Genomic DNA, 24,920 nt, shown 5'->3' on the forward strand with positions numbered 1-24,920 from the left:
CAGCAACCCTCAGTTTGTTCTCCATATTTATGAGTCTCTTCTGTTTTGTCCCCCTCCCTGTTTTTATATTATTTTTGTTTCCCTTCCCTTATGTTCATCTGTTTTGTCTCTTAAAGTCCTCATAGCAGTGAAGTCATGTGGTTTTTGTCTTTCTCTGACTGACTAATTTCGCTTAGCATATTACCCTCCAGTTCCATCCACGTAGTTGCATTAAGTAGATTTTTCTAAGCAGAAAGAGGAACGACATTCACACAAATAGGCAAGGAACTTAATTGTCATTGGTGGGCATTATGGATTTTGCATTCTTACAGAAGCAAACTCGTGAACTGTGATTTTATTATCACAGAAATTAATTTCTTGCCAGGAGTCACTTTCTGCTTTTCTCAGCATTTGATATATGCAAGATCATTATTTCCTGTATCCACCCTAAATAGCTTACTTCTTTCCAGGCAAGTAGAGATTTCAGAAAGACGATGGGGAAATTCTTTTCCTTCTGATTGGTTCTTTGGCCCTTTTCATACCCCTCCCCCACTCCCTGCAGGGGGTGGTCATTAAAATGCCTCAGACGACTGTGGAGCCTTCAGGACGGTAACTGCGATATGATCATGTGACACACCCATTCAAAGTTCTCTGCTCCAGGGTCAAGGTTTGGATGATGTCACACAGCCTGTGGATCTCCTGCCTCCTGGACTGGTTTCTCTGTTGTGAGAAGGATAGGAAACGAGAGAAAGATGAACCCACTGTAAGTCTGAGGATGACATTTAACTACAGTCTGGTAAATTTTGAGATATTCCCATGTTGATAAATTAATCTAGTCCTTCTAACCTGGTATGTAACACTCTGTTGCATGAAAATATCACATTTTACTTGAACATATCGATGGATGTTTAGGTTCTGACATTTTGCTCTTTCAGATACTTGCGCGCACATCCCTATGTATGTGTTTGTATGACATATACGAACGTTCCTGTAGGATGGGGGTCTTTAAACTTACTTGCTAGCTTACCCCGCAACTTGGAAAAACTTTGCCTCCTTATACATTTAGAATTGGAATTAAACTTTTTACCGGGACTTCAACATTAGACATTTCTGAATGTTGTCAACAAATGTTAGTAATAAAAACTGGTGGTAGATAATATCATTATTGCTCTTATTCCTGTTTTTTGTCGTCACTAACTTTATATTGTGGTCATTTGGAAAATCGGATTTAATTTTGAAACTATTCATATGTTTAAATAGATTTTTCTAAACAGAAGGAGACGACATAACTTTCACTAGTTGCGAAGGAATTAATTTCCTTGTAATGTAAACATTAGCATTTAAAAGTAGAATTCTTCAGTGTATCCAATTGAGTGTAAATACTCCAGTTGAGTGATTTGATACTCACTATTATCCATCAAATGTTAACAGTATGAACAAGGTCTCTTACAGTGGGAAATTTTACATCACTTCTTTTTCTTTCTGCGCTTGAATTTTCTTTCTACTGCTAAAAATCTACAGATTTTTATCTGAATGTATTACACATTATATGTGAATGTTTTTTATTGGTCACTTACCATATTTCCCTACGACACAATGTATATATAAATTTTAAATTAAATTGCATTAACTTTCCTTGACCATAATACTCCTAATGATTAAGGTTTTTTCTGAATCATCATTATTTTTAGTTCATAATTGACCAATGAAGTGCTTTGATTTTATTTTATTTAATTTTTTTAAAATTTACATCCAAATTAGTTATCATAGAGTGCAACGATGATTTCAGGAATAGATTCCTTAACGCCTCTTACCCATTTAGCCCATCCTCCCTCCCACAATCCCTCTAGTAACCCTGTTTGTTCTCCATATTTAAGAGTCTCTTATGTTTTGTCCCCCTCCCTACAATAAAGTGCTTTTCAAGGTTAATAATTATTAAACATAAGTTAACAGAGCTTTAAAAATTGATTTTTTCCTTCTTCTGATAATTAATTAACCAACTAACTAATTAATTAATTGATGTATTTATTTTTCTGAGGCCAAAGTTTGCCATTTCATCTCCTGAGAAGATTCTAAATATGCCTATTTGTGCAATGCTCTTATTTACATTTGTTTATTTATGTATGTATTTATTTATTTAGTTAGTTAGTTAGTTAGTTTCAACTGTTTAGTTAACTTCTAGTTAGTTATATTGGTTTCCGGAGTAGAATATTATGCAATATTGGTTTCAGGAGTAGAGCCCAGTGATTCATCACTTACATATGACACCCACTGCTCATCACAAGTGCCCTCCTTAATGCCACTCACCCATCTGGCCCATCCCCCACTAAGAAATTCATTTGTAGATCATGAATGAATTTTACTTATTTCTAGAAGGAGACAGGGTCAGCATCAGTTTATCCCCAGGTTTTGCTTTTCATATTGTAAACACTGAGGAATATTGTTCACATAAATAAGTAGATGGCCATTGGAATAAATTGTGTAGGTGACGTTGCTCATTTATTTGAAAGCTTTCCAAATTCTATGCCACACATCGCTTAGTGGTCTTATTTTTAACGATTTCTCAGTGAACACTTTGCACGGGTCTTCTGTCAGTTCACTAGGAAACAGGTAATGTTAGGCTAACATTCAAAAGTGTTTGTGTCTGTTAGTCGGTAAACTCATTCAGCTTCTCAACATTAATATCATTGTTTCAGGTTATCTCTAGCTCCTTTCAGGTTTTTGCCTTTGGGGCAATATATCGTTTAGCATTCACATGGAGACAGGTATCCCTTTCTGTTTCAAAGTGGAGAAAGGGCCTCTATGTAGGGGAGGTAGGGACTAGGAACCACGGGGGCCACCTAACTACACTGGTTCTCAGGTAGTTCAGCTGTAGGCGGAGCGTGCATGGAAGATAAAGGTCTGGAATTACCCGCTGAAAACTGGCTGCGGGCCTCCGTCCTCTAGTTTGAAGCTCCTACTGTGAGGTTGATACCCAGCACCGGAATGGCTATCTCTTAAGCCGTGTGGCCGGTTCATCGAACCCACGTCGCTGAGGACGTGGCTCTGCCTCCCAAGGATTCAGGAGAAGTCCCCTCTGAAGGTCCCCATATGTGTGAGTCAAAGGAGTTTTCTAACTTTAGGAAAATCCCACGGTCATTGGATTCAAACAGCTGGTGGCCGACGAGTGGTACGCACCAGAGTTCGATGAGACTCTTCATCTGTTTCTATGATTTGCTTTGTGACACCCTATTTTTATTCATAACTTTCTTTCTTTTAAAGGGCGTCCTTAATCTACATCAACTGAGGTGGGACAAAAACAGCACTGTACTTGGTTTGCGCTCTGTGCCCTGAAGCAGAAATGCCTTTAATTGTTCATTGCAAAATAAACAGATGTCTAGTGGAGAAGGTTATTAAAAATATGTTGTGCATTTTGGGAGAACTGGAGGTCAGGATGGCTTGACCTAGCATCTCACAGCAAACCCAAGTCAAGTAAGCCACCAAGGTAACATAGCCTATTCTTAGGGCAAAATTTTCTGGTTGGCTAATTTCTGGATATTATTAAAAGGGACAGTACATTTTGAAAATAGAATGATGGCCATCCTCAGGCAGGCGAATTCTACTTTAAAAACAGAAGATGTAATGTGTCAGATTCAAATCATAAGGAAAGGCTGCCCAGTTAATAGGACAAATGCCTCCACATTGTAAAATAAACAGGATTTGAAATGCAGACAGTCTTATTTTGCAGTTACAAGTTATTTAAAAATCTTTATAAAGACCTAATAATAAAAGAATAAAATGTTTAACAACAACTCCACAAGAACGCATTAGTCATAAGGTACATATTAATTAAGGCCTCTCTTCTACTTACTTCAACAGGTGGCCTAGGAAGGGGGTGGTCCCATGAGCTCTAGCAGCCAGGGGCCCGGGACCTCACTCTGGGAGACAGCCAGGGCAAAGGTACTACATCCAGGAAAGAACTTTCACATAAGACTTCAGTCTCAGAGCTAAGTAAATAAGGATCTGTTTTGTTTGTTTTCTTCTTAGACCTTTTTCTTATGAACTCCCTTTTCCTCTAGAGTTTCCTGAAGTGTAAAACCTGTACATCTTCTAAAAAATGCAACATATTTAAGTACAATTAATTAGCAAAAATCTACCAAAGAAAACTGTTTATCTGTTGTTTTTAGAAAAGATAAAATTTCCCTTCTAGGATAGGTCTGACAACATTAGGTGTTTCTATGGTATTTCTGAAGCTGCTACAAGATAGAAAAATCTAAATCACAATGAGAGTACCTTTCAAACTTCTTAATCCTAAAACATGTTAACAAGAAGGCTGTGAAGCATAGGATCTAGAACTGCTATATTTTGTCACGAAGTGGAACCAGGGAAATTAGTGCCCCCTGCCATTGGGCTGCTAGGTTAGGTGGAAAAAATGAAATTAAGGGTACTGTCTGTATTTCTGTGGCTGAAAATCCAAAGGCATGAGGCAGTAGTATCATGTGCGGTGGGAGTTACGGCCCTTGGAGCCATGGGCCCTGGCAGCACGGCAGACGTCACCTTCCCACCTGTCTCCTGGCCGTGCCAGTGTATTAATCAGGGGAACGTTGAAATGTACTGGTACCTTGAAATGTACGAGGAAAATGGGAATAGGAGGGAGGAGAATGGCAAGGAAGAGGGCAGGGCAAGGAGGGGGGAAGGATGGGAGGAAGAGGGTGACTCGGTCCATTTGGGCTGCGGTAACTGAATACCGCGTCCTGGGTGGCTTCTCAGCAGTGGAAGTTTACTTCTCACAGACTGGGAAGCTGAACGTCTGCGATGAGGCTGCCTGCAGGGTCAGGTTCAGTCTGGTGTGGGCGTGCTTCCTGATTCATGGGGGCTGTCTTCCACCGGGAACCTCACCTGGGTGGCGGAAGGGGAGGGCGCTCTGGCAGGCCTCTTTCCTAAGGGCACTGATCCCATTGGTGAGGGCTCCCCTCCTTCGGACCCACTCACCTCCCAAAGGCCTACCTGCTAATACCTGGGTTGAAACTAACCCAAGGTTTTGGGGAGGACGCAGACATTCAGTGCATTGTAGTGTGGGAAAACAGGCTGTCCACAAAGGATCAGCACCTTTCCCAGCTTTCTCCATGTACGTGTGTTTGTACAAGAGGAAGGGGTGCCACTCTTGATCTCTTGGTTGTGGATTACAGTATTGGGTGCAGAGATCACTTATAAAAAATTTTTTTTGAAGAGGAAAAAATGGGAAGTGTAAAAGAAAAAAAGGCATTTATCTGGGGAAGGGTATTTAGTGGGCCACTAGGAATTCCTAACCACGTGAACGTGTTACTTGAATAAACGTCTTCGTATTGCTCCTTCTTCTCATGTCCCTTTTATCTGGTCTCAGCAGAGTATATTTTATTATTTTGAGGTTTCGGTCTTGGGGGAAAGTTCAGAACTAACAGGCATAAATATTCGTGGAAGAGAGGCAAGCAGAGACGCAGTACACTCTTACTTTCCTGCCAGGAACCAGCTGACCTTTCTCTGGCGCAGAGTGGCCTGGTGAGATCCAGAATTAAACTTTCTCTCTACAATGACCTGTTCAGACGGCAAATAGATCCATCATCTGGTTCTGGGCCCTGCGGAAGACACCCCCCCCCCCACCCCCCACCCCCTCAGCCCCCCACCCCCCCACCCCGCCCACGACTGCGCGGTGCGCCATTTACACCGACTCCGGCCCTTCAGCAGGTGGCGCTGTTTGCTCTATTCCCGCCGCTTGGCGTTCCCTTCCTTTCTAGAGCACGGTCCCCTTCCTTTTTTTTCAGTCCATATGTAACGGCTGCCTCTTTTACATCGTTGCTTGGGAGGTACTCTCCCAGTGATCTTAGCACTGAGGAGGAGAAGCAAATTAGCAACATGGAACAACTCACGTTTTCATGTTTGATCTTTAAAGCCCTCATCTCCTGATCTAATTAATTGCCCCACATAAGGGCAAGCGAGTGAGCCTCAGAAATCGTATTGTTCACTCATCCCTGTCTTCCCCTATCCTCCACCCTACTTATTGTCCCTCCTTAGGCAGCCTTCCCTTCTCTTCATTCACCCCTGCCCAAGGCTTCAAAATACTATTAAAAGTATCTCTAAACCAAATTTCTCTCTAATTAACTTCTTTAGGTGTTTATAAAAGTGAAGTTTTCTTCCATCCTTAATCACGGATGGAGTAGCAGGAATTTTCCCAGGCTGCCATCCCGCGTCCCTCATTGAGTAGCTATGTAATCTGGGCATAAAAACCCCTTGTAAAATGGGATTGGTGGACCAAGAGACTTTGAGGCGTCTTCCAGCTCTCATACTCTGGGATTATAAAGCGGTTTGCCACTGCCTTAAATAATAGTTGTACTGTGATACCAGATGATTGTTTCTGATATTTTCTTTGAGCAGGAAAAGTTGTTAAGTAGCACAAAGAGTCAGTGGAGGCAGTTGATCTAGGGAGAGAGGGTATTTGGGGTAAGATGTAACACGTCTTCCACACGAGACATCACTCATGACAGATATTCTCATGTATTTCTGTGGTGCAGCAGATACCAAATAGGCATTTAGGCATAAATTCTAGAACTTTCTTAGTGTGCTTATTTATTTAAAAATGGAAATCGGAATTGAGCTGTCTCCCTGGTTTATTTGGTATTCTTCTGACAATAGGCATTTGTTGTATTGTCAGACTTCATTCTGTTGGATGAGATCACTTTTTTACCTTATGAAAACACTAAATGATCATTGTAAAGAACCGTCAACCCATACAGAAAGAAATGGAAAGAGGAATTCTCCTCCCTCCCCATCCTGTCATTAGAGATAACCCGTATCATTTTCTCTCTTGTTTATTCCTTCAGATATTTTCTATGGATGTGCACAAATACCTGTATATGTATTATCACTTCTGTTTAATCACTAAATATTGATGAATATTTTTGCGGCACATGTTAATCCTACTGGAGAATTATGCACGTAAACTACATGAGAGAGCAAATGAAGACACTGTAGGGTTAAGGAGCAAGATCGATAACAAACAGCACTCCATTGCTGATCAAATAGTCAGCTCATAGCGATTCCTAACAGGTAGAGCTTCTAGAAAGAATTGAGCACGGAGGATCGTGTGTTTGGAGGAGTCCTTTCTAGGGGACTGTGCTGGGGTCATGGTGGGAGGTGACCACCAGTGATTTCTCCACTTCTGTACCTGCTTACAACTCAGAGGTAGAGTCTCTTCTTCCTGTAATGGTGACAGTCTCTTACAGGCTAATGGTGATGCTGTTACAGTTCTGGTGTCTGCCTGGCAATTTCAGTTTTTGCTTTCTTGGAAGACGATCCTCATGTAAAGAAGGCTGACCGCCTTGCGGAAGAGAAAGGCCTGACAGATGCCTCTAGAGGATGAGACCCTCAGGAGGGAGATCGGTCCAGGCCCTCGCCATTGCAGCACTCCAGCTGAACCGCCAGCCGTGTGGCGCAAGTCATCTTGGGTCCTCTAGCCCAAGTCAAGCTGCCCCAGCCGACACTCCATGAAGGAAAGACAAGCTGTCACTGTCATGTTCTGTCCAGATGGCAGAATGGTGAGCAAGAAAATGGTTGATGCTCTTTTAAGCTGCAACGTTTTGGGGTAGTGTGTTATGCACAATAAATAACAGAAATTGATGCCTGAAAGTTGGGTGCTGGCACAACAGAAATCTAAACAAAAATCTAAAAACAGAAAATCGAAAACACGAGGCATCAGCTTTGGGACAAGGCATTGGGCAGAGATTGCGGAGGTGATGAAGGATGAAGGAACTCTCTCTCTGTCTCTCTCTCTCTTTTTTTTTTTTTAAATTAACTTCGTCTTTAACATTTTTATTTTGAAACAATTTTAGACTTACAGAAAAGTTGCAGAAACGATAGAGTTCGTGTACCAGAGTTCACCCAGCTGCCCTAATAATAATAAATTACCCAAAGCAGGAAATTAACATAAACTACAGACCTTAAGTGAACTTCACCAGCTTTTCTGGTGATGTTCTTTTTCCATTTCAGAATCCAACCTAGGATCCTGCATTTGCATTTAGTTGATATCATCTCCTTAGTCTGGGAAGGAGGATCTTAGTGGAGGCTCTGAGAGTGGTGAGTAAATTGTATTAGAGGCTGGAGAAACGGTGCTAGATGGTGGCAAAATATTTGGTGGTCCTTGTGTGCAGTAAAACAGAAGATGAAAAATGGACCTAATGAACTTGTAAATCTGGCAACAGGGATTTTCAAACTGAGTGTTCAAAGTATCATTTGGCTTTTAGTGATGTGCGATGGTGTTACAAGAGAGAGATGTGTTGAAAAAGGAACTATTCAGTTTTCAAGCAGAATGTAGAGGAAATAGACAGGGCCTAGGAGATTCTCTTGAGTCAGCAATAGCCTCAAAGTAAGAAATGGCCTCAGGGGGCCTGTTAAATGTGGCCTCCAGGTAATGATCCAGTCAAGACTCTTATGTTAAGGCCTGTCAACATTTTAAGATGTTGTCTCATAGACCCTCTCAGCTAGTCAGAAGGGCTTCTAAGAAGCAATCTTCAGAGGAGTCCAACAGCAGCTTCCTTGACCCAAAGCAGGCAGAAGTTTGTTTTTGGAAGAATTATAGATGTGGCTTTGTGGGCACAGTTGTTGTGGGCAAGGAGTAAACTCCAATAAGAGTCCTAGAAAACCCACAACATTTTAATGACAATTATATTGATAAAACCACCACCGGCCTAAACTAAAGAAGAGACGGTTTAAATGTAAAAAAGAGCCACTGGGCTCCCCAAGTTTCTATGGATAGGACACAGGCTGAGAGAAGCCGTCCCCCTGTAAAGGACAGGCCGTGTCTTATGGAAAAGGAAGCCTCAGAGGTCACAGCCTGCCCCGGAGCGCAGGGAGCCCAGAACGGTGGTCCGGGAGGCTCCCGGGGAGAAGAACCAGACCCTGCTGGAGGTGTGGGTCCCCAGAGTGAGGCTGCCAGTGCTAGGCTGGCTCTGGGGACTGCTATGGATGGCGGTTGCTTCGTGCCTGCCCTGTTGCCAGCCTCGGACACGAGTTCGTGTCATGGTTACCCTACCCCATCTCAGCACTGTCCGCTGTGAATGGAGCTGGTCCTTTTAGCTCACAGGTCTCCAGAGAAGCGGAGCAGCCTCTAAAATGCCTCATCCACACCTGGGCCTAGCGCGTGTCCTCAGAGCCGGCGCTACGCAGAATGACAATTTCCCGGGAGGGACGGGGCGGATTTTGCAGGTCAGCGTGTGGGTGTGTGCGGGTGTGAACTGTTATGTTGGGAGTGTGTCCCAATATGACCGCCCATAATCCGTCCTATTCCAGGTGGTCTCTTTGCTGTCCCCTGGCATCTGGGCTGGCCCTGTGGCCTGCTCTGGCCGCGAGCCATGAAAGTGATGTTCCGGGACTTCCGAACCCCCGCTTTCGGAAGCCTTGTAGCTTCTGCTTTCTCTTTTGGGACCCAACCTGTAAAGAAGCATAAAGGAGCTGGGGTGGTGAAGCCGTCTTGGCCATTCCAGCCCCCGCCAGATGCACAGCTAAAGGCCCCCACGTCTGCCCCCTGCCCCGCACTGTCTGCATGGGAAGGCAGAAGAACGGCCCAGCTGGCCTTTCCAAATTGTAGAATTGTGAGAAAGTAAGGGGTGGTGGTTCTTTGAAGCCACTAAGCTCACGGTGGTTTGCAATGCAGCAATAGGTAAATAAAGCCGTTATCAAATATCAGGTTTTTTTCTCCTGCTTTCACTTCACTCCACAGGCTGTGAAGAGGTTGTAACAGTGTCAGATAAAGAAGCCAGGTTTTCAAGGAGACTAAATTCCATAAAAGCTGGTGCTCACATGCCACCCACAGTCATTGCTCTGTCCACAGAGCTTAGCACAGAACTAGCACATAACAGACTCCCAAATATTGGTTGACTGGATAATTAAGTGGATGAATGGAGATAAAAGATGCCATACCATAAAAAAGACAAAAAAAGATACTTTAAACAGAGTTTGTCTCATTTTATCTTTCAGAAAAATTTCTTTACCATTTATTTATTTTTAAGAGAGAGAGACAAACAGGGGAGGGGCAGAGAGAGAGGGAGACACAGAACCCGAAGCAGGCTCCAGCCCCTGAGATGCCAGCATACAGCCCAATGCAGGGCTCGAACTCACGAACCGTGAGATCAAGACCCAGGCTGAAGCCAGATGCTTAACAGACTGAATCACTCAGAGGCCTCCACTTACTTTATCTTTCAAAAAGGTGCTCCTAATTTTTCAAAAAATGTGATGCCTCAGAAGCCACAAGGATGCTCTTAAGGGAAGGACTGGTAGGAGTGAGGCACGGGGCACCCCTGAGCCCTTCTCCATGTCCCTCCTGTGCCTAGATGAGAGAAGGTCCCTCTGGAAAGCACCTGGCAAATGCCCCGATACCTGCCGGTACGTACAAATTATTACCTTTTTCTATTATTGGCAGAGCTGAAAAGCAGAATATGTGTTCCATAGGACTCCAGCTAGAGTTAGTACTAAAGGCAGAATAGCCAATAGCCAGTGCCAGGTTGGAGAGTAAAACAGTCAAAACGGATTGATCATGTTAGGGCTTTTCTTTCCCTTCTCTCTGGTCCGAGTCACAATTTCTGAATGCCACTTGGACACAGTGAGTGCCTGTTTCTGCTCTGTGGTTCTCTCAGGAATTCTCAGCCCCACCCTCATTTCTCTGAGAGTGAGAATTTCATCTAGCACACCTCTCTACTGCGATGTGAAAGGAGACCCATGTGCAAGAGCTCCAGGAGAGCCTATGGACAAGAATGGAAAATTCTTTTTTAGGATACGGTTACTTGTAGTGCCTTCTGGAGAACTGTCTTGGGTAAAATGCCTTTATTTAAAAGAACGGCAATATTTGTAATTAGGATAAATGAAATAAGGGGAGAAGACTTGGACCCTTGCAAAAATAGGGTGGCTTAAATTCAAACCTATAATTATTATATTTTCTATTCTGTACTATTCAGAAAACCGTGGTAAAACAAATAAAAATAGAAAAGATTGCTTAAAAAATTAAAGCCATTGATTTAGATCTCTACTTGAAAGGTCACTGTGTGGGAGATGTTAAAGGCGTTATGGCGATCAGTGTTCAACAAAAGACATTTTAGCAGTGGAATCTACAAAGAGCATATCAACTATTTATATCAGCCACATCAAGTTGCTGGTCATTTCATTTATCAAAGAAAATAAGAAAGCTATTTTCTTTGGACATTCTTTGGGTGCAATAACAATATAGTTTTTGGAATCAGCTGTTAGCAACTATAATTAAAGCTGGTTTATCATGTTTACTAATTATTCTACGTAGTCAGTCTCCCTGAAGCTTTATATAATTCTCCCTTTGTTACAAGCTTCTGTTTCTCCCTAAGGCATTCTGAATCCAGACAGGTAAAGAACTGAAGTGCCTGGAAACCAATGTATTGTAACATCTGTACAGCCAAGCAGCTCTTTGCAATTGAAGTTGAAGAACAACATATAGATTTTAAGCTTTCTGTATATTAGACAGGGTCAGCTATTTAGAGGTTTCAGCTCTACCACTTGGGTAAGGAGATCTCTTGGGTAGAAGGAAGACGTGACGGAAAATAAAAATCGAAAACAAAATTTCCTTCAGGAGCCTATTTAATGAACACTGGTAAGGGGTGGAGGTTTTTATGCGGTGACTCCTAGTAACTACCTGATCTTGCCTCAGGCTGGCCAGATGTCGGCCAACAGCGGTGATCCTTTCGTTCACCACTAGAGAGAAGTAGAGGGACCGCATGTGCAGAGAGGCAGCAAACTCAGGTCCCATTTTCTTCCCTCTGCTAGTGGGAGTGCCGTGGGCCAGTCTTACATTCCAGCACTTTGGTGCTGGTGGTGCACACACTCTCTGCTCTGGAATAACTCTGTGCCATGGGAATGGAAAAGCATCCTCTCTCCTCAGGCCTAAGGGGCAGGAATGAACCCATTTCCTTCCCAGGAAGTGGATTTCAGAACTTCGCAGAGGCTGTGCGACTAATCCTTACACAGGGTAGGCTCCAGGGGAGGGGCGAAGTAGGGCACGCTAACAGCAGGGACTCTGGAGACAAGACCAGCAACCAGAGAAACAAAGGTGGGGCAGTTTAGCCCTTCCCAATCTATCTCCCTTCATTTACCGTCCTCCTCATTTTCCCTTTCCGCACCAACTGGTATTTGCTACTCAAGGGGGGCACAGACAGCTCAGTTTCTTACCCTGCAATCTTGTGAAACACCTAGAAACCAGGGACTCCTTATCATTGGTTATTTGTAAAATAAATCTCTGGCTCAACCTAGGTGGTGTGGACAGGATTTTCATTTTTGGAAACCAAACGGAGGCCTCTCTCCTACTCTTTCCAGATTACCACCCCACCCCCCTTTCCTTTTCCACTTGTGGCCTCCACCTCCTGCAAGCTGACCAGGACCATGCATGAAAACAGCCTCCAATGAATATCCACACTGAAGCTTCAGCAGGTGGCTAACTCCTGCAGAGCTATCTTAAAAGGATGTTGTATATAAATGCAAAGTGTTATGGAGCCTCAGAGATCTGTAAGAACACTGTAAATATCCCTGGTTTAATTAGTAGTCCTGGAATTAGGTAATGGCCTGTGGCTTCTAAGCAAGCTCTCTTGGGGTTTCTAGTCTTAAAGGGGCTGCCTGCAACCGTGATGTGCAATCTTCTTTCTCCGACACCGAATAAATCCTTTTAGACCTTCCTAGGCACCTACTCACAATTACTGCAATACACATGCAAATTGGTTCCATTCTCCCAGATTTTGAAAAAGAAAGAAAAAGAAAGGAAAAAACAAACAAACAAAAACCGATCCAGCGCCTCAGCCTAGGTTTCAACTCCGATACTTTGGACTCAACTGTCTGCTTGAGTTCTACTTCCCAGGGGAAGGAAAAGGAAGAAATTCCTAGATTCGTGTTGATGGGGTGCTCATTCTCTTCAAGCAGAAACCGGACAACTCACTTTGCAGCTGATCAGTGTCAGGGCAATGCGCTCCAGTTCTCAGAATTTCTGAACCAGCTCTCTCACGGGGACAGGTCAACCAATCGGGGCTGTAGGCAGACTTGACAGGTTTGTTCTGGGCTGACGGCCATTGACTAGGTTCTCGGACCAGATAAGTCACTCGGCTGAGTCTACAGTAGGTGGGGCGCGCTCACCAGCTCTGGGGTAGTGACTGGAAGTTTGTTGCAACACTGGTGAATTCAAGCAGCGGGCTGCTGGCAGCAGATACCCTTTTGCCCTGTGAGCACAGCGCGGAAGGGTTCGCCCTAAGGGGCAGGGCGCTAGCGAGGGAGATGCCAGACCCCCGGGGCCCAGCCCGTTCTCCCACGGTTGGGAACGCGCAGTGTTGGCCGACCCGGAGCTCCGATCTCGGGTCTTGGCCCTTTAGCTCGCTCGGCAGGTAGCACGCGAAGGGTGGGACCGGCTCAGGAGCTCTCCCTCGGTGGTCTGCGAGAATCGGCGACCGCGGCCAGCGGTGCGGGGAGGCGGGGGCACGTGCTTGAATGTGGGTGCTTGTGTAACCAGCTTCCCAGGCGCCAGCACCGACCGTGCTTGGGCCGGGGGTCCGTCTGAGCCTGCTCTTCCGCGGCGACGCGGAGGCTCGGGGTCCCGCTACCGGGACCAGGCAGGAGCACCCCGGGCGAAGGAGGCGAAGCACTTGCCTCCCAAGCCATCATAGGGGAGTGGGAATTTGGAAAGTTCCCCAACTAGGAACACACGTGACCTCCTCCTGAAAGTAGTTCCGACTGCGGCCCGCGTATCCCTCCACCTCCTTTTGAACCCTCCTAGGTCTCCTCGGCCCCGCCCACTCGCAGGGGCTGTCGCTTCCTACCGTCCCGTATTTCACACTCGGGCCCGGGCAGCCCCGGCCGCCAGGCTGCGCAGCCCGGCTGGGGCGAGCGCGGAAGCCGGCCCTCGGCGATCCATCCGGCCGGGTTTTCACAGCGGCCCGAAAGGGGCGGGGCGAGGCAGTCCCCGAGCCCCGAGCCCGTCGTGGAGAACCTAGCTGGAGCCCCGAGGGGAGGGATGCTCAGCCCTCCAGGGGGCAATGCGGGGGGCTGCGGGTTGGGTCCCCTCCTCCCGGGTCCTCTTTTGGTCCACGCGGGCAGTGGTCCTTGGGGACCTAGAAATTCGGGGGCGATGTGCTCCCACACAGCGCGCTCGATTGCCAGCTCTCGTTTTTAGGGCGAAGGAGCCGAGCTGCCGGGGAAGCGGGAGGTGGGGCGGTGAGAGGGAGCCGGATGAGGTGATACACACGGAGACACAATAGGGGGTTGTTCTTTGTGCTGAGACTGACACCTGGAGAACACGGGTGGGGGGCGGACAAGGAGGGAGGGTTTCTCGGCAAAGGCTGCTGCAGGCGGGTCGCCCCGAGCGACCGTGATCCGGCAGCGGTGCAAAAGGAGGATGAGGCTGCAAGGCCGAGCCGGGGAGGTCTGCGGGCGGTGGCAGGGGGGAGGGGTGCCCTCGCGGCAGGGGCCGTGCCTTCGTTTCCCTGTATCCCCACCAGCGCGGGTCACCTGGTCCTCCCCACCTGTGCACAGGTAACCTCAGGCCCCAGTCAGTGACACCCCTCCACGCACCCCGGAGCTTCCACCTTCGGCCGTCCCTGTCCCCGCCGGGTTTGTGGGCTCAGGCCGAGGCTCCGCTCATCTCCCCCCTCCTCTACATCCACCGCCTGCCCGCTCCCTCTCCAACCCCCCCCCCCCCCCAGCCCCGCGCTGCTGCAGAAGCAGCCGCGGCAAGTGCAGCTCCTGACGGGCGTCTCGCACAAGCCCGAGCGAGCCCTGGGCGCTCGCACTGGGCATGCTCAGTGGCGCCCGCAGGCCGGGGGCCCGGCGCTCGCCCCCGGAGCTGCCGCCCCTGCCCCGCCGCGTCCCTCCCTCCCCCGGCGCGGTCGCGCCCGCCTCCCGCCTCCCCTCGGGCTCCCAGGCGCCGGGCTCCCGGCGCGGCGGCGGAGGGGGCGGGCGGGCCGGCGGGCGGTGATGTGGCGGGACTCTTTGTGCACTGCGGCAGGATACGCGCCGGGGCGCCGAGCCGCGGCTGCGCTCCGCTCTCTCCTCTCGGAAGCTGCAGCCATGATGGAAGTTTGAGAGTTGAGCCGCTGTGAGGCGAGGCCGCGCTCAGGCGAGGGAGATGAGAGACGGCGGCGGCCGCGGCCCAGAGCCCCTCTCAGCGCCCGTGAGCAGCCGCGGGGGCAGCGCCCTCGGGGAGCCGGCCGGCCGGCGGCGGCGGCAGCGGCGGCGTCTCTCGCCTCCTCCTCGTCCTCTCTTCTAACCGTGCAGCCTCTCGCTCGGCTTCTCGTGCAAGGGACGGTGGAAGCCGCGGGCCCGGGCGGGAGCCGGCTGAGGCGCGGCGGCGGCGGCGGCGGCGGCGGCGGCGGCACCTCCCGCTCCTGGAGCGGGGGGGAGAAGCGGCGGCGGCGGCGGCCGCGGCGGCTGCAGCCCCGGGGAGGGGGCCGGAGTCGCCTGTCACCATTTCCAGGGCTGGGGCCGCCGGAGAGTTGGTCTCTCCCCTCCTACTGCCTCCAACACGGCGGCGGCGGCGGCGGCACGTCCAGGGACCCGGGCCGGCTCTAAACCTCCCCTCCGCCGCCGCCGCACCCCCCCCGGCCCGGGCTCCGGAGGCCGCCGGCGGAGGCAGCCGTCCCGAGGATCACCCGTCGTCTCCCCGTCCCGCGGCCGCCGCGGCCAGGCCTCTGGCTGCTGAGGAGAAGCAGGCCCCGTCGCTGCAACCATCCAGCAGCCGCCGCAGCAGCCATTACCCGGCTGCGGTCCAGAGCCAGGCGGCGGCAGAGCGAGGGGCATCCGCCACCGCCAAGTCCAGAGCCATTTCCATCCTGCAGAAGAAGCCCCGCCACCAGCCGCTTCTGCCATCTCTCTCCTCCTTTTTCTTCAGCCACAGGCTCCCAGACATGACAGCCATCATCAAAGAGATCGTTAGCAGAAACAAAAGGAGATATCAGGAGGATGGATTCGACTTAGACTTGACCTGTATCCATTTCTGCGGCCGCCCCCCTCTCTGCCTTTCTGTCACTGTCTCTTAGAACGTGGGAGCAGACGGAGGCGAAAAATTCCCGTGGGTTGGGGGACCGTGGCCGCTAACCCGGCTCGCGTTTCTCGATCGTGCGTGTGTCTGGTGCCTCCTTTGAAGGCGTTCAGCCTAGGGTGTGTTCGGCGCCGTGGAACTCTCTGCCTGGTTGCAAGTGTCAGGGCACCAGATTGGTTTTCTCGGTCTGTCCACGGGGTCTCTTCTTAAGGGCTATTGTCCGTTAATACGGACTCCAGTGCACGGTTAGTGGATTAGTGAGCTCGGTAATCCGGTCTGCTAAATGAACAGAAAAGTAGACGCTTTGAGGTTGAGCATATTTCGATTAAATCTTGGCTTTAGGCCCTAGATCAAGGGTATAGATTAGATTAAAATGAAAATTAGTGTTTCACGTATGCATATTGCATCAGAATGTTGCACTGATTGTTTCTAGTTTCCTGGGTTGCATTGATAGACTTTTTTTTTTTCTTTTTCTTTTTTTTTTTTTTTTGATGTGAGTTGTGAACTGATTTGCATAACTTTGGAAGCAGAATCCTTTTCGGCATATATGGTGTTCATTTGAGGGCCAAAGTGGGCTTGCATATTTAAACTGAGTCAATTACAACTTTGAAACGGCATTTCGAAGTTTTGTAGCTTCCCATCAGTCGTGGCATACGTAATCTGCCTCCTTAAGGCGTTCTTGCTGGATCTTTGTTAAATTTGCCTTTTTTTTTTTTTTTTTTTTTTTTTTTTTGCCTCTGCTGGTGGGGTCGTGTAGGATGGGGCACGAAATTTGCAGTTCTGTAGCACTTTATATCCAGCGGTCTTGTCGCACGAAATGGAATGGAGAGGGAGTGCTTTTTGATCCCGGATGATGATGTGCAGCGTCTAGGCTGTTGCAGGGGTTCAACTTCAGCTCTTACTTGGAATTGAAGGGTTCCTGTGAGGCCAGAATTTCAGGGTCGGGTCCTCTGACACGTCTGGGTATCCGTGAATGTGACTCTGACTTGTGTAACCTGTCAAGTGTAACTTACCAGCTAATCACCAGAAATGCTGGCAAGCAAGGGTGGATCACTCCGGCTTCAGACTGTGTAGGTCTGTTAGCGGTTTCTCACACACTGTATTAAATTTACTGACTCAGGTTGTTGAGTATTCAAGACAGAAACCCGAGAATTTTAACAGAGTATCGTTTTGGTTGTCTAGGCCTTTGTACCTCAAAAGATAGTGGTTATCGAAAGGCATTAATCTTGGCAGTTTCAGGTGTAATAAGCTGGTTTTGATCAAGGGTGGGGATGGAACCCTCCTTTTTTTTTTTTCTTTTCTTTTCTTTTCTTTTTTTTTTTTTTTTTTTTTTTTCAGAATGGAAAGGATCGCAGACATTGCGAGTTCCTGGTAGGTGAGAGGCACGAAAAACAATTCAGTTACTGGCCCGAGGTGACTGAAGCATCTGGGGAAGGCCTCCCTTAAGACCAGAATTTTGGTGATGTGAGTTATAAGTGTGGGCATTACTTAGTGAAGGTTATGTAATTGCATGAGCTCTAACAGAGCATTCTTGATTTAAAAAAAAAAACAAAAAACCATTTCTTGGCAAATACCAGTAAACCTTTTGCTTAAAGGTAGAGTGGTGCTGGAGTGTCTGTACGTCCTGCTAAAAATTGTGGGGAAGATGTGTCTTTTGAAGACGAGAACGTGTTTTCTATCTGAAGAGGTTTTATTCCTTTGGATTATGTAGCTGTGCACATAAGTGTGCACAGCTAATTTTGCCCGAGTGTTTGTTTTGAGATGAAGAGAAAAGTTACTGAAGAAGGAGCTTTGTAGCACACAAAACGTAAGTTTTCTGTTAAGTTAAAAAATAATATTTTAAGGGAATATTTAGAAGTTTTGGAGCCTGCATTAATTGCAAAACTAGGAAGGCTGAACTTGACCCGCTTGCCTAGAAGATAATTAGTTATGGAAACCCTTCTCTGATTTGTAATTTATTTCAGAAGCAGCCTACTGTTGGCAGGAATTGACAGTCATCTGGATGTATAGGAACAAATTAATTAAATGCTTATTTAACTTTTTAGGAAAAGTCCTCATGTAAGAAAATGTCTAGAATGCTTTTTGGTAGATTGCTTTTATTATTTAGGGTACGTTTATACTATTTTTACTTTACCCATTTGCTTTCAGGTTGTCAGGGTTTGAAGATTAAAATTACTCTGCCAGGTTCTTACATGTGAGTAGTGAGATGATTGGCCAGTTCTTTGACTTCACATGTTTGCCTCTGTACGTGACACTTACGTGACTTAGAACTTTCTCTAAAACTGCTTTTCGTTATGGGATGCATAGAAAGCAGTGTCAAATATTGCATCAAATGACTAATAACACTTAATTTCTAGAGTTGTGGTTTTATTGAGCCAAATATTGATACGGAAAAAAAAAATCACTTAGGAAAAAGATCAGTGAAGGGCTCGCTTTTTTGATAGTCGCACTTCCAAAAATTTTGATGCACCAAAGCACTTTGCTTTGCTTGGTTTCACTTTAGTGTTCTGTGTTTATTGGGGGGGGGGGGGGGAATTAAAATGGCCATTGAAGACTCTCTGGCAGGTTGTGGTGTCTTTCAGCAGCTAGCCTGTGAGAAGGTAAATTCCTTTATGAAAGTAGCGATTGGAGTATTTCTATCTGTAAGATGATTTCTCAGAGGAGCAACGAGAACCATTGTTCAGTTTTAAAATATTATTTGCAAAATTGAGTTATTCTAAAAATAATTTGTTGGTATCTTACAGTTAGTCTGGAAAGTAGTGCTGAACATGAGACTGTAAAAAAATTTAGTGTCTTTCGATTTCATGGAAACTTTAGGCTTTGGTTGCATGTATTTTTATTGTTCGATGAGTTTGGGTCTTTTCAAATATTAACCATAGGGAATATTTTTTTTAACTTGCAGAGGGTACAGTGACTATTGAAGTTAGCTGTATTCTAGGATTAGTGCTTACTGAAATGACCGTATTGTATTGTCAGGTTGTGTGTGTGTGTGTGTGTGTGTGTGTGTGTGTGTTTAGTTTTTTTTTTTTTTTGAAAGATTCTATTCCCGATTTTTACTTTACACTGTTTTATATCTGCTAAGTTGTATTTTCTGAACAACATGACCACCTAATTGGGGCCACCTAAGTGCTGTATGACAATGTACAGACTTCATTTTCATGAAAAGTATTCAGGAATAAAGGGGATCTGAAAGAAGAGTAACTTGAAGTTTTTATGATTTAACATAAGGAAAAAGGAATTTTATCGCTGTCCATTGTAAAAGTTTGCGCAGTAGTACAGTCCTCAGGGCAGATCTACATTGCTTATACTAAATGAATATTAGATGAATAAACATCATGGTGAACAAAAATGTGGTGAGTTGTATATAACCTCCTTACTTTCAAATATATTTTAGGAAGCGTAGAAAAGATGCATTGGTATTCCTTACCTTTTAGAATTTTATTTTAACAACGTCAGAAACGTATCTGTCAATATATTCGCTTTTGTGTGGAACGGTGTATCTGCTTTTTCCTAATAACCACATAAAATCCACAAACCTCTTGATGTTACAGACTTCTGTACTTTTTAGAAGTGAAGTCTTCAGTTCTTATTTTCACGTGTTCTCATTTTGAGATTTGCCCCTCTTGCTATTTGTTCATTTGGTGATAGCTCAGTATTTTAATGATTTTTAAGTCACTGAAGTAATTCCTTCAGTGACTTTTAATGGAGGAGTATTTCTTATGGGAAAATCAGTGCACAAAGTTTCACCATTAATTCACTCTCAGTGAACCTTTTATTTTAAAAATTTGACCTCAGCCTTTTCAGTAGGACAGACGTGTAGGAAATGTTTTTATATTAATATTGTACGTGAAATGGAGTTTTTAAAGAGAAATTTAGAAGTGCGTGCATGTGATAGTTTGTCACTTTCTTGGTGGTGATACAAGGATGTAGCTTCCAGAGGATATGTTATTAATGGTGGTATAAAAGATTTATTTGATACCGTATTTTTTTTTCCTGTAGAAACCATTAGTTCTGAAGATTTATTTCTATTCCATAGAACCCTTACTCTTTACTTGCCTTTTCTTTCCTTTCTCCTTTTTTGTTAGATAAACTTTAAGTCAAGTCAGTTTTGGAGAATTCTTTGGTGACCTGAATTCTTTAAGAAAAGGTGTTAGGATTGTTGTAAGGGTGGTGACTTGAGACATTTGTGTCATCTTCTGAGAGGGGTCAGTAATGATTTCAGTAAATATTCAGTTCTGTTTCACAGTTGCTTTCGGTCTGGTGGCTTTGAAATTAATGTCGTTGCTGTCAGAACTGTCAGTAATGGTGAGGTTCAGCTGCATGACCTTAAGTTGGTAAGGATTCTCTGAGCAAATTGGTATCCTTAATTGTCTCCTAAAGGCCACGTACTGCCACATGCATTCTTTGCTAGGTGATTCAAAAGTGTTTTGGTCTGTCAATAATGATTGTCTTTCTAAGTATTGGATACATGCAGCTAGTAATGTAAAACACTTGTCATTTGTGAGGAAAGGTGAAGTTAGTATAGTGGATTTGACTCTTCGCCTGTTCCCTATTTTTTTAAATGTTTTTCATTGGTTACAGAAAAGGTATTAGCAGTGGGGTTCTTTTAAAGTAATTTGCACTGGAGTAAAGTCTATCGGAAACATATTAATATAAGAAGAACACACATTGTTTAGAGGTGAAGTAATTTTAGGTGGGCAGTTGTAGTTCAGTATAGCTCAGGCGTATTCTCTTCATTTGCAGCAGTTTGCATTAGGAGGCAGGGGGACCTCTTCAGGGTGTTAGGCATTTACCTGGTAGCATCCACTGAGAGGTGGATACAGTGGAAGACTCCTTACAGCTGCATTTTAGGTGGTTATACACTTTAATTGTCATCAGTGGTCGTCGTGTCGACTACGGAAGTGTTTGAATATTGGGTTAGTGTGTGTAAATAAGTATAAAGTCAGCAGACTATCCTAATATTTCTAAGTAAGGAACTCTCCAAACAGATTACCTTGGTGGATGTTGTTTTATAGTTTTCAAATAAGATTAAATTTATTTCACATTGCGTTAAAATATGATTAGTTTTATGTACACATTGTGTGTACGTTGTTTCGTTTTAGATGATAGGGTAGCAATGTAGGCTCTGGAGCCAGACTTTCGGCCTGTGTCGGGATCCTGGTTCTCCCACTGAGCAGCTGGGTGACTTTGAGTAGGTTACTTCATCTTTCTCCATCTGTTTTCATCTGTAAAATTTATCTTAAAGAATAAATGAGATGATGTAAGTGACTCACTTAGCATACTGCCTGCCACATTGTAAATACATGGCAACTGCTGCTGGTAAAACTTACAATTTCAGATTACCCACATGTGAGAAATTTGTATTTTCATTTATTATGGGAGGAGCAGTGACTGTAACTGAATTTCCTCAGTTTGGGATATGTTAGAATTTTAATTGGTTCAGACTATGAGTAGAGTTTGAACTCAGGGTGTCCCTTTAGGTGCTCTGAGTGTAAGCAGTCTGTGACTGCTTTGTGTCGTCACACACAGAAGGCAAAGGTCCGCTCCCTCCCACAGTCTACCACAGAAAATCAATTATGCTAATCACAGAGGATTTGCTGTAAGATAGGACAGCTTCCTGGTGTCACTGCATCATGAAGCAGATGTTTTCAAGTAAAAAAATTGTTATAGTAAGTTTTCGTTAGTGTTAAAGATAGGTCAGTTTAAATATCCTGTATTTTATTTACAAAGAGTAATCTTCTCAAAGAAAACTTTGAATGTATGATATAACAAGTTATATAAACTTGATCAATAAAGGTATGTATCTTAGCATTTCTTTTTAAGTTCATAGTTTGGGGAGAGGCATGTGACTTTGCCAGGTTTCAGCTACTACAGTACAATTTATAGTTAATCTCATGGTGCATTCATATAACGTAAGAATTTTAATTTGGTGTTGAAATTTTGTGTTATGGTGCATCCCATGTTCACATTTGATCAAGAGGCTCAATATAACTTTAGTCCCTGGAAATGGGAAGAAAACTAAAGGATTTTTTTCTTCATTCATTCTTACCAGGCGTGGCGAAGGATGGACTAAGCTTGAGATCTGCCTAGTAAAGGCCATCGTGTGTGTATAGGGATGCTTCTTTTTTCCCTTTGTCCCTGCTGGTCCCTCAGCTGTCTCCCAGTACTCTCAGTACTGGAGCGCTTGATTTCCAGTGAATTTCTGGGCTTGTTGGTTTGTTTTGCATTGCAGAATGAATGGTGCCCTGTCTCATTATATATGTGACTTCTACGTATTTTGTTGTGTGTTGTACTAACTGGCTGTAGTTTTGGTCTGGTCCAGGGCTAGGTTGGAGAGTTGAACGTTTGACATCTTCTAGGACCGTAGAGTTGTCTAAAACCCTCTTTTCTCTCACGCCACATGCCATCTGTGTTTTGCTTTATATCCCTACCCAAAACTTACAGTTGATTTAATACTGTTAAGTCCCTTCAGAATAGTTGTGAATTTTATTTCCTTTGATTTTTGTAGATTTTCAGGCCAAAATACCAGGATTTCTTCATTACTAGTAACTGCAAGGATTGCATTCTGCCAATTTTATATGTTTAATACTTTTGACCTTTTAGAAGGAGTATCTAATTATTTAAGGTGTTATGAAATGCATTGTGATGTGAATCACATCTTTTTAAAAAAATTTTTTTTAACATTTATTTATTTTTGAGAGACAGAGACAGAGCGCGAGTTGGGGGAGGGGTGGGACACAGAATCCGAAGCAGGCTCCAGGCTCTAAGCTGTCAGCACAGAGCCCAACGCAGGGCTCGAACTCACAGACCATGAGATCATGGCCTGAGCTGCAGTGGGACGTTTACCCAACTGAGCCACCCAGGCGCCCCTTGAACATGTATTCTTTAAGTCAGATGGATTCTTGAAGTGATTTATAAATACAGAATACATGCTCAAATTGCAAACAACTCTTTGCTTTAAAATCAATGCAATTTTTCTTTTTCTGTTTAACATTTCTTTGCTCTCATGAATTAGTGAGACTTCTTTTTGAGTATTTTAGTCATTTTGAACAGATTGGAGGTTAAATAAGTAGAACTGAAAACTTTTTTCTACTTTTAAAATGAAGTTTGGGTGATGTTACTAAGCTTGATTTTTAGGTGTTTATTTTTTAAATGCGTATTTATGAATTACTCTGAGTCTGTTAGGGATCAGATGGAATGCTTGGGCTTTTCCTGTTTTTTTTATTTCTTAGTGTGAAAACTGTGTTTTGCCGGGCTGTATCTAGCCATAATGTAAAATTTATTTAACATTCTTACGGAATCATTTATGAGATATGAAATGAGAAAAATGAGAACTTGAGTCAGAAGGGTGTTTTTCTTTTTAATGTAGTAAGTAGAATTAGCTGGCGTGCATCCCACCAATGTCTTAGATTTGTTTAGCGTTTTTTATTAACAAAGCCTTTTCTTAATCTTTAGCTCATTTGGTTTTGCAAAGAAGAAAAGAGCCTGAACAAAGTATTACTGTCCTTATTTTTTGTAGTATAGGAATCATGGCTCCAGTAAGAATCAGTAACTTGTTAAGAGGTAGTTGAGATTGAGTCCAAGGAAGGATGCAGCATGTTCAGGCACTTGGTGCAGTATTTTTCCCGTTACGTTATGTCAGTGGTTCTCAAACTTTAGAGGGCATCCGAAAAACCAGGAGGGCTTGGTAAACTATAGATTACTTGCCCTACACCAAGAATTTCTGAATATTAGGTCGAGGTTGGGGTCTGAGAATTTGTATTTGTAGCAGGTTCCCAAGTGGTGCTAATCCTGGTGGTCCGAGGGTCACACTTGGTGAGCCACCATACTGTATTATCTTCAGTCAAACAAATCCTTAACGTGTATTTGTTCTGTAAACCCTAAATAGCTCAACATGGCAAATGTTATTCTGATTATGTAGATGAGGCAATAAGTTTAGAAAAGCAGCATGGTGGAATAGAGAGAGCATGGACTTCGGAGTCAGCGAGACCTAAAGTCCAGCTTAAACCCTTGCTCAGCCACTTGTCAATTGTGTGATACAAGAGACACTGCTTAACATTAGTGAACCCTATTTTCCACATCTCTAACATCGTGGTAAAAATCCTTGTAGGGTGGTTTTTAGGTATGTTGGAACTATAGGTTGGGTGTTTTTCAGAATATTGGTTGCCCATTGGGAGTGACCCCTTCCACCTTGTCTGGGCGTTTGGCAATGCGTGGAGACATTTTGGTGGTCATAGCTGCGAGATCCCTGTGGGGATGGATGCTCTTGGCATCTGGTAGGCATCTTGTAGCAGCCCAGAGATGCTGCTGTGCATCCTACAGGTTACAGGACAGTCCCTCCCACGACAAAGAATTATCTGGCCCAAATGGCCAATAATGTGAGGTTGAAAAGCTCTACTTTAAATGTACCAAGTGTCTGGTACATAATAAGTGTAATATTTGATGGAAGTCAGTACCTTTGCCATTAGGCTGTGGTACGGCTTGTCAATTTGCTAATGACTGATGGAGCTAGGCTTTTACAAAACATCTAGGTCTTTGGACTGCTGTTAGCCCGGTACTCTTTATAAGGAGAACTTTGCCCACAAAAGATATCACTGGTGACTAAAAAGGTTTATTTGAAAAAGGCTCATGTGTTATTTGGCTGATTGTGAAAGTTTTGCTGAAAGACAGAAGATGTTTTCAGTAAATGTCTAAATGTACCTTAAAGGGAGGTATTCAGAAGGACGTTACATAGAACTGCTCTAACAGGATGGATATGCTTTATTAAAAAACAAAAAAACCCCAACTTTTTTTCATCTTTATATTGGCAATAGTTTTTAATTTTAAAGTAATCTTTAGCTTGTTTCCTTTAATTATATACTTGTGGAGCAACTGAGAGATACTTTGCCCCCAGTGTATT

At 44.7% G+C, this 24,920-nt stretch overlaps 2 protein-coding genes and 1 long non-coding RNA gene across 3 annotated transcripts in view; 2 read left to right on the forward strand and 1 right to left on the reverse strand.

Annotated features, from left to right (window-relative positions):
- The first annotated feature begins 88 nt into the window (after positions 1 to 88).
- On the forward strand, positions 89 to 9,675 carry LOC109492954. The gene is made up of 2 exons (XR_002146968.3): positions 89 to 742; positions 3,241 to 9,675. It is a non-coding gene; the product is annotated as an uncharacterized LOC109492954 (long non-coding RNA).
- A 355-nt stretch (positions 9,676 to 10,030) lies between these two features.
- On the reverse strand, positions 10,031 to 13,900 carry KLLN (killin, p53 regulated DNA replication inhibitor). Its single transcript, XM_045041014.1, is given in 3 exon segments — positions 10,031 to 13,567; positions 13,569 to 13,801; positions 13,844 to 13,900. Coding segments are annotated over 3 exon segments (459 nt in total). The 3' UTR covers positions 10,031 to 13,398.
- A 1,482-nt stretch (positions 13,901 to 15,382) lies between these two features.
- Positions 15,383 to 24,920, forward strand: part of PTEN (phosphatase and tensin homolog) — a 93,733-nt gene continuing 84,195 nt past the window's right edge. Inside the window, exon 1 of the mRNA XM_019814225.3 lies at positions 15,383 to 15,966. Within this exon, the coding sequence (XP_019669784.1) occupies positions 15,888 to 15,966 (79 nt within the window). The 5' untranslated portion in view covers positions 15,383 to 15,887. The remainder of the gene's footprint in view (positions 15,967 to 24,920) is intronic.

The sequence above is a fragment of the Felis catus genome, chromosome D2 (assembly GCF_018350175.1).
Source record: "Felis catus isolate Fca126 chromosome D2, F.catus_Fca126_mat1.0, whole genome shotgun sequence".
Classification (NCBI taxonomy): domain Eukaryota; kingdom Metazoa; phylum Chordata; class Mammalia; order Carnivora; family Felidae; genus Felis; species Felis catus.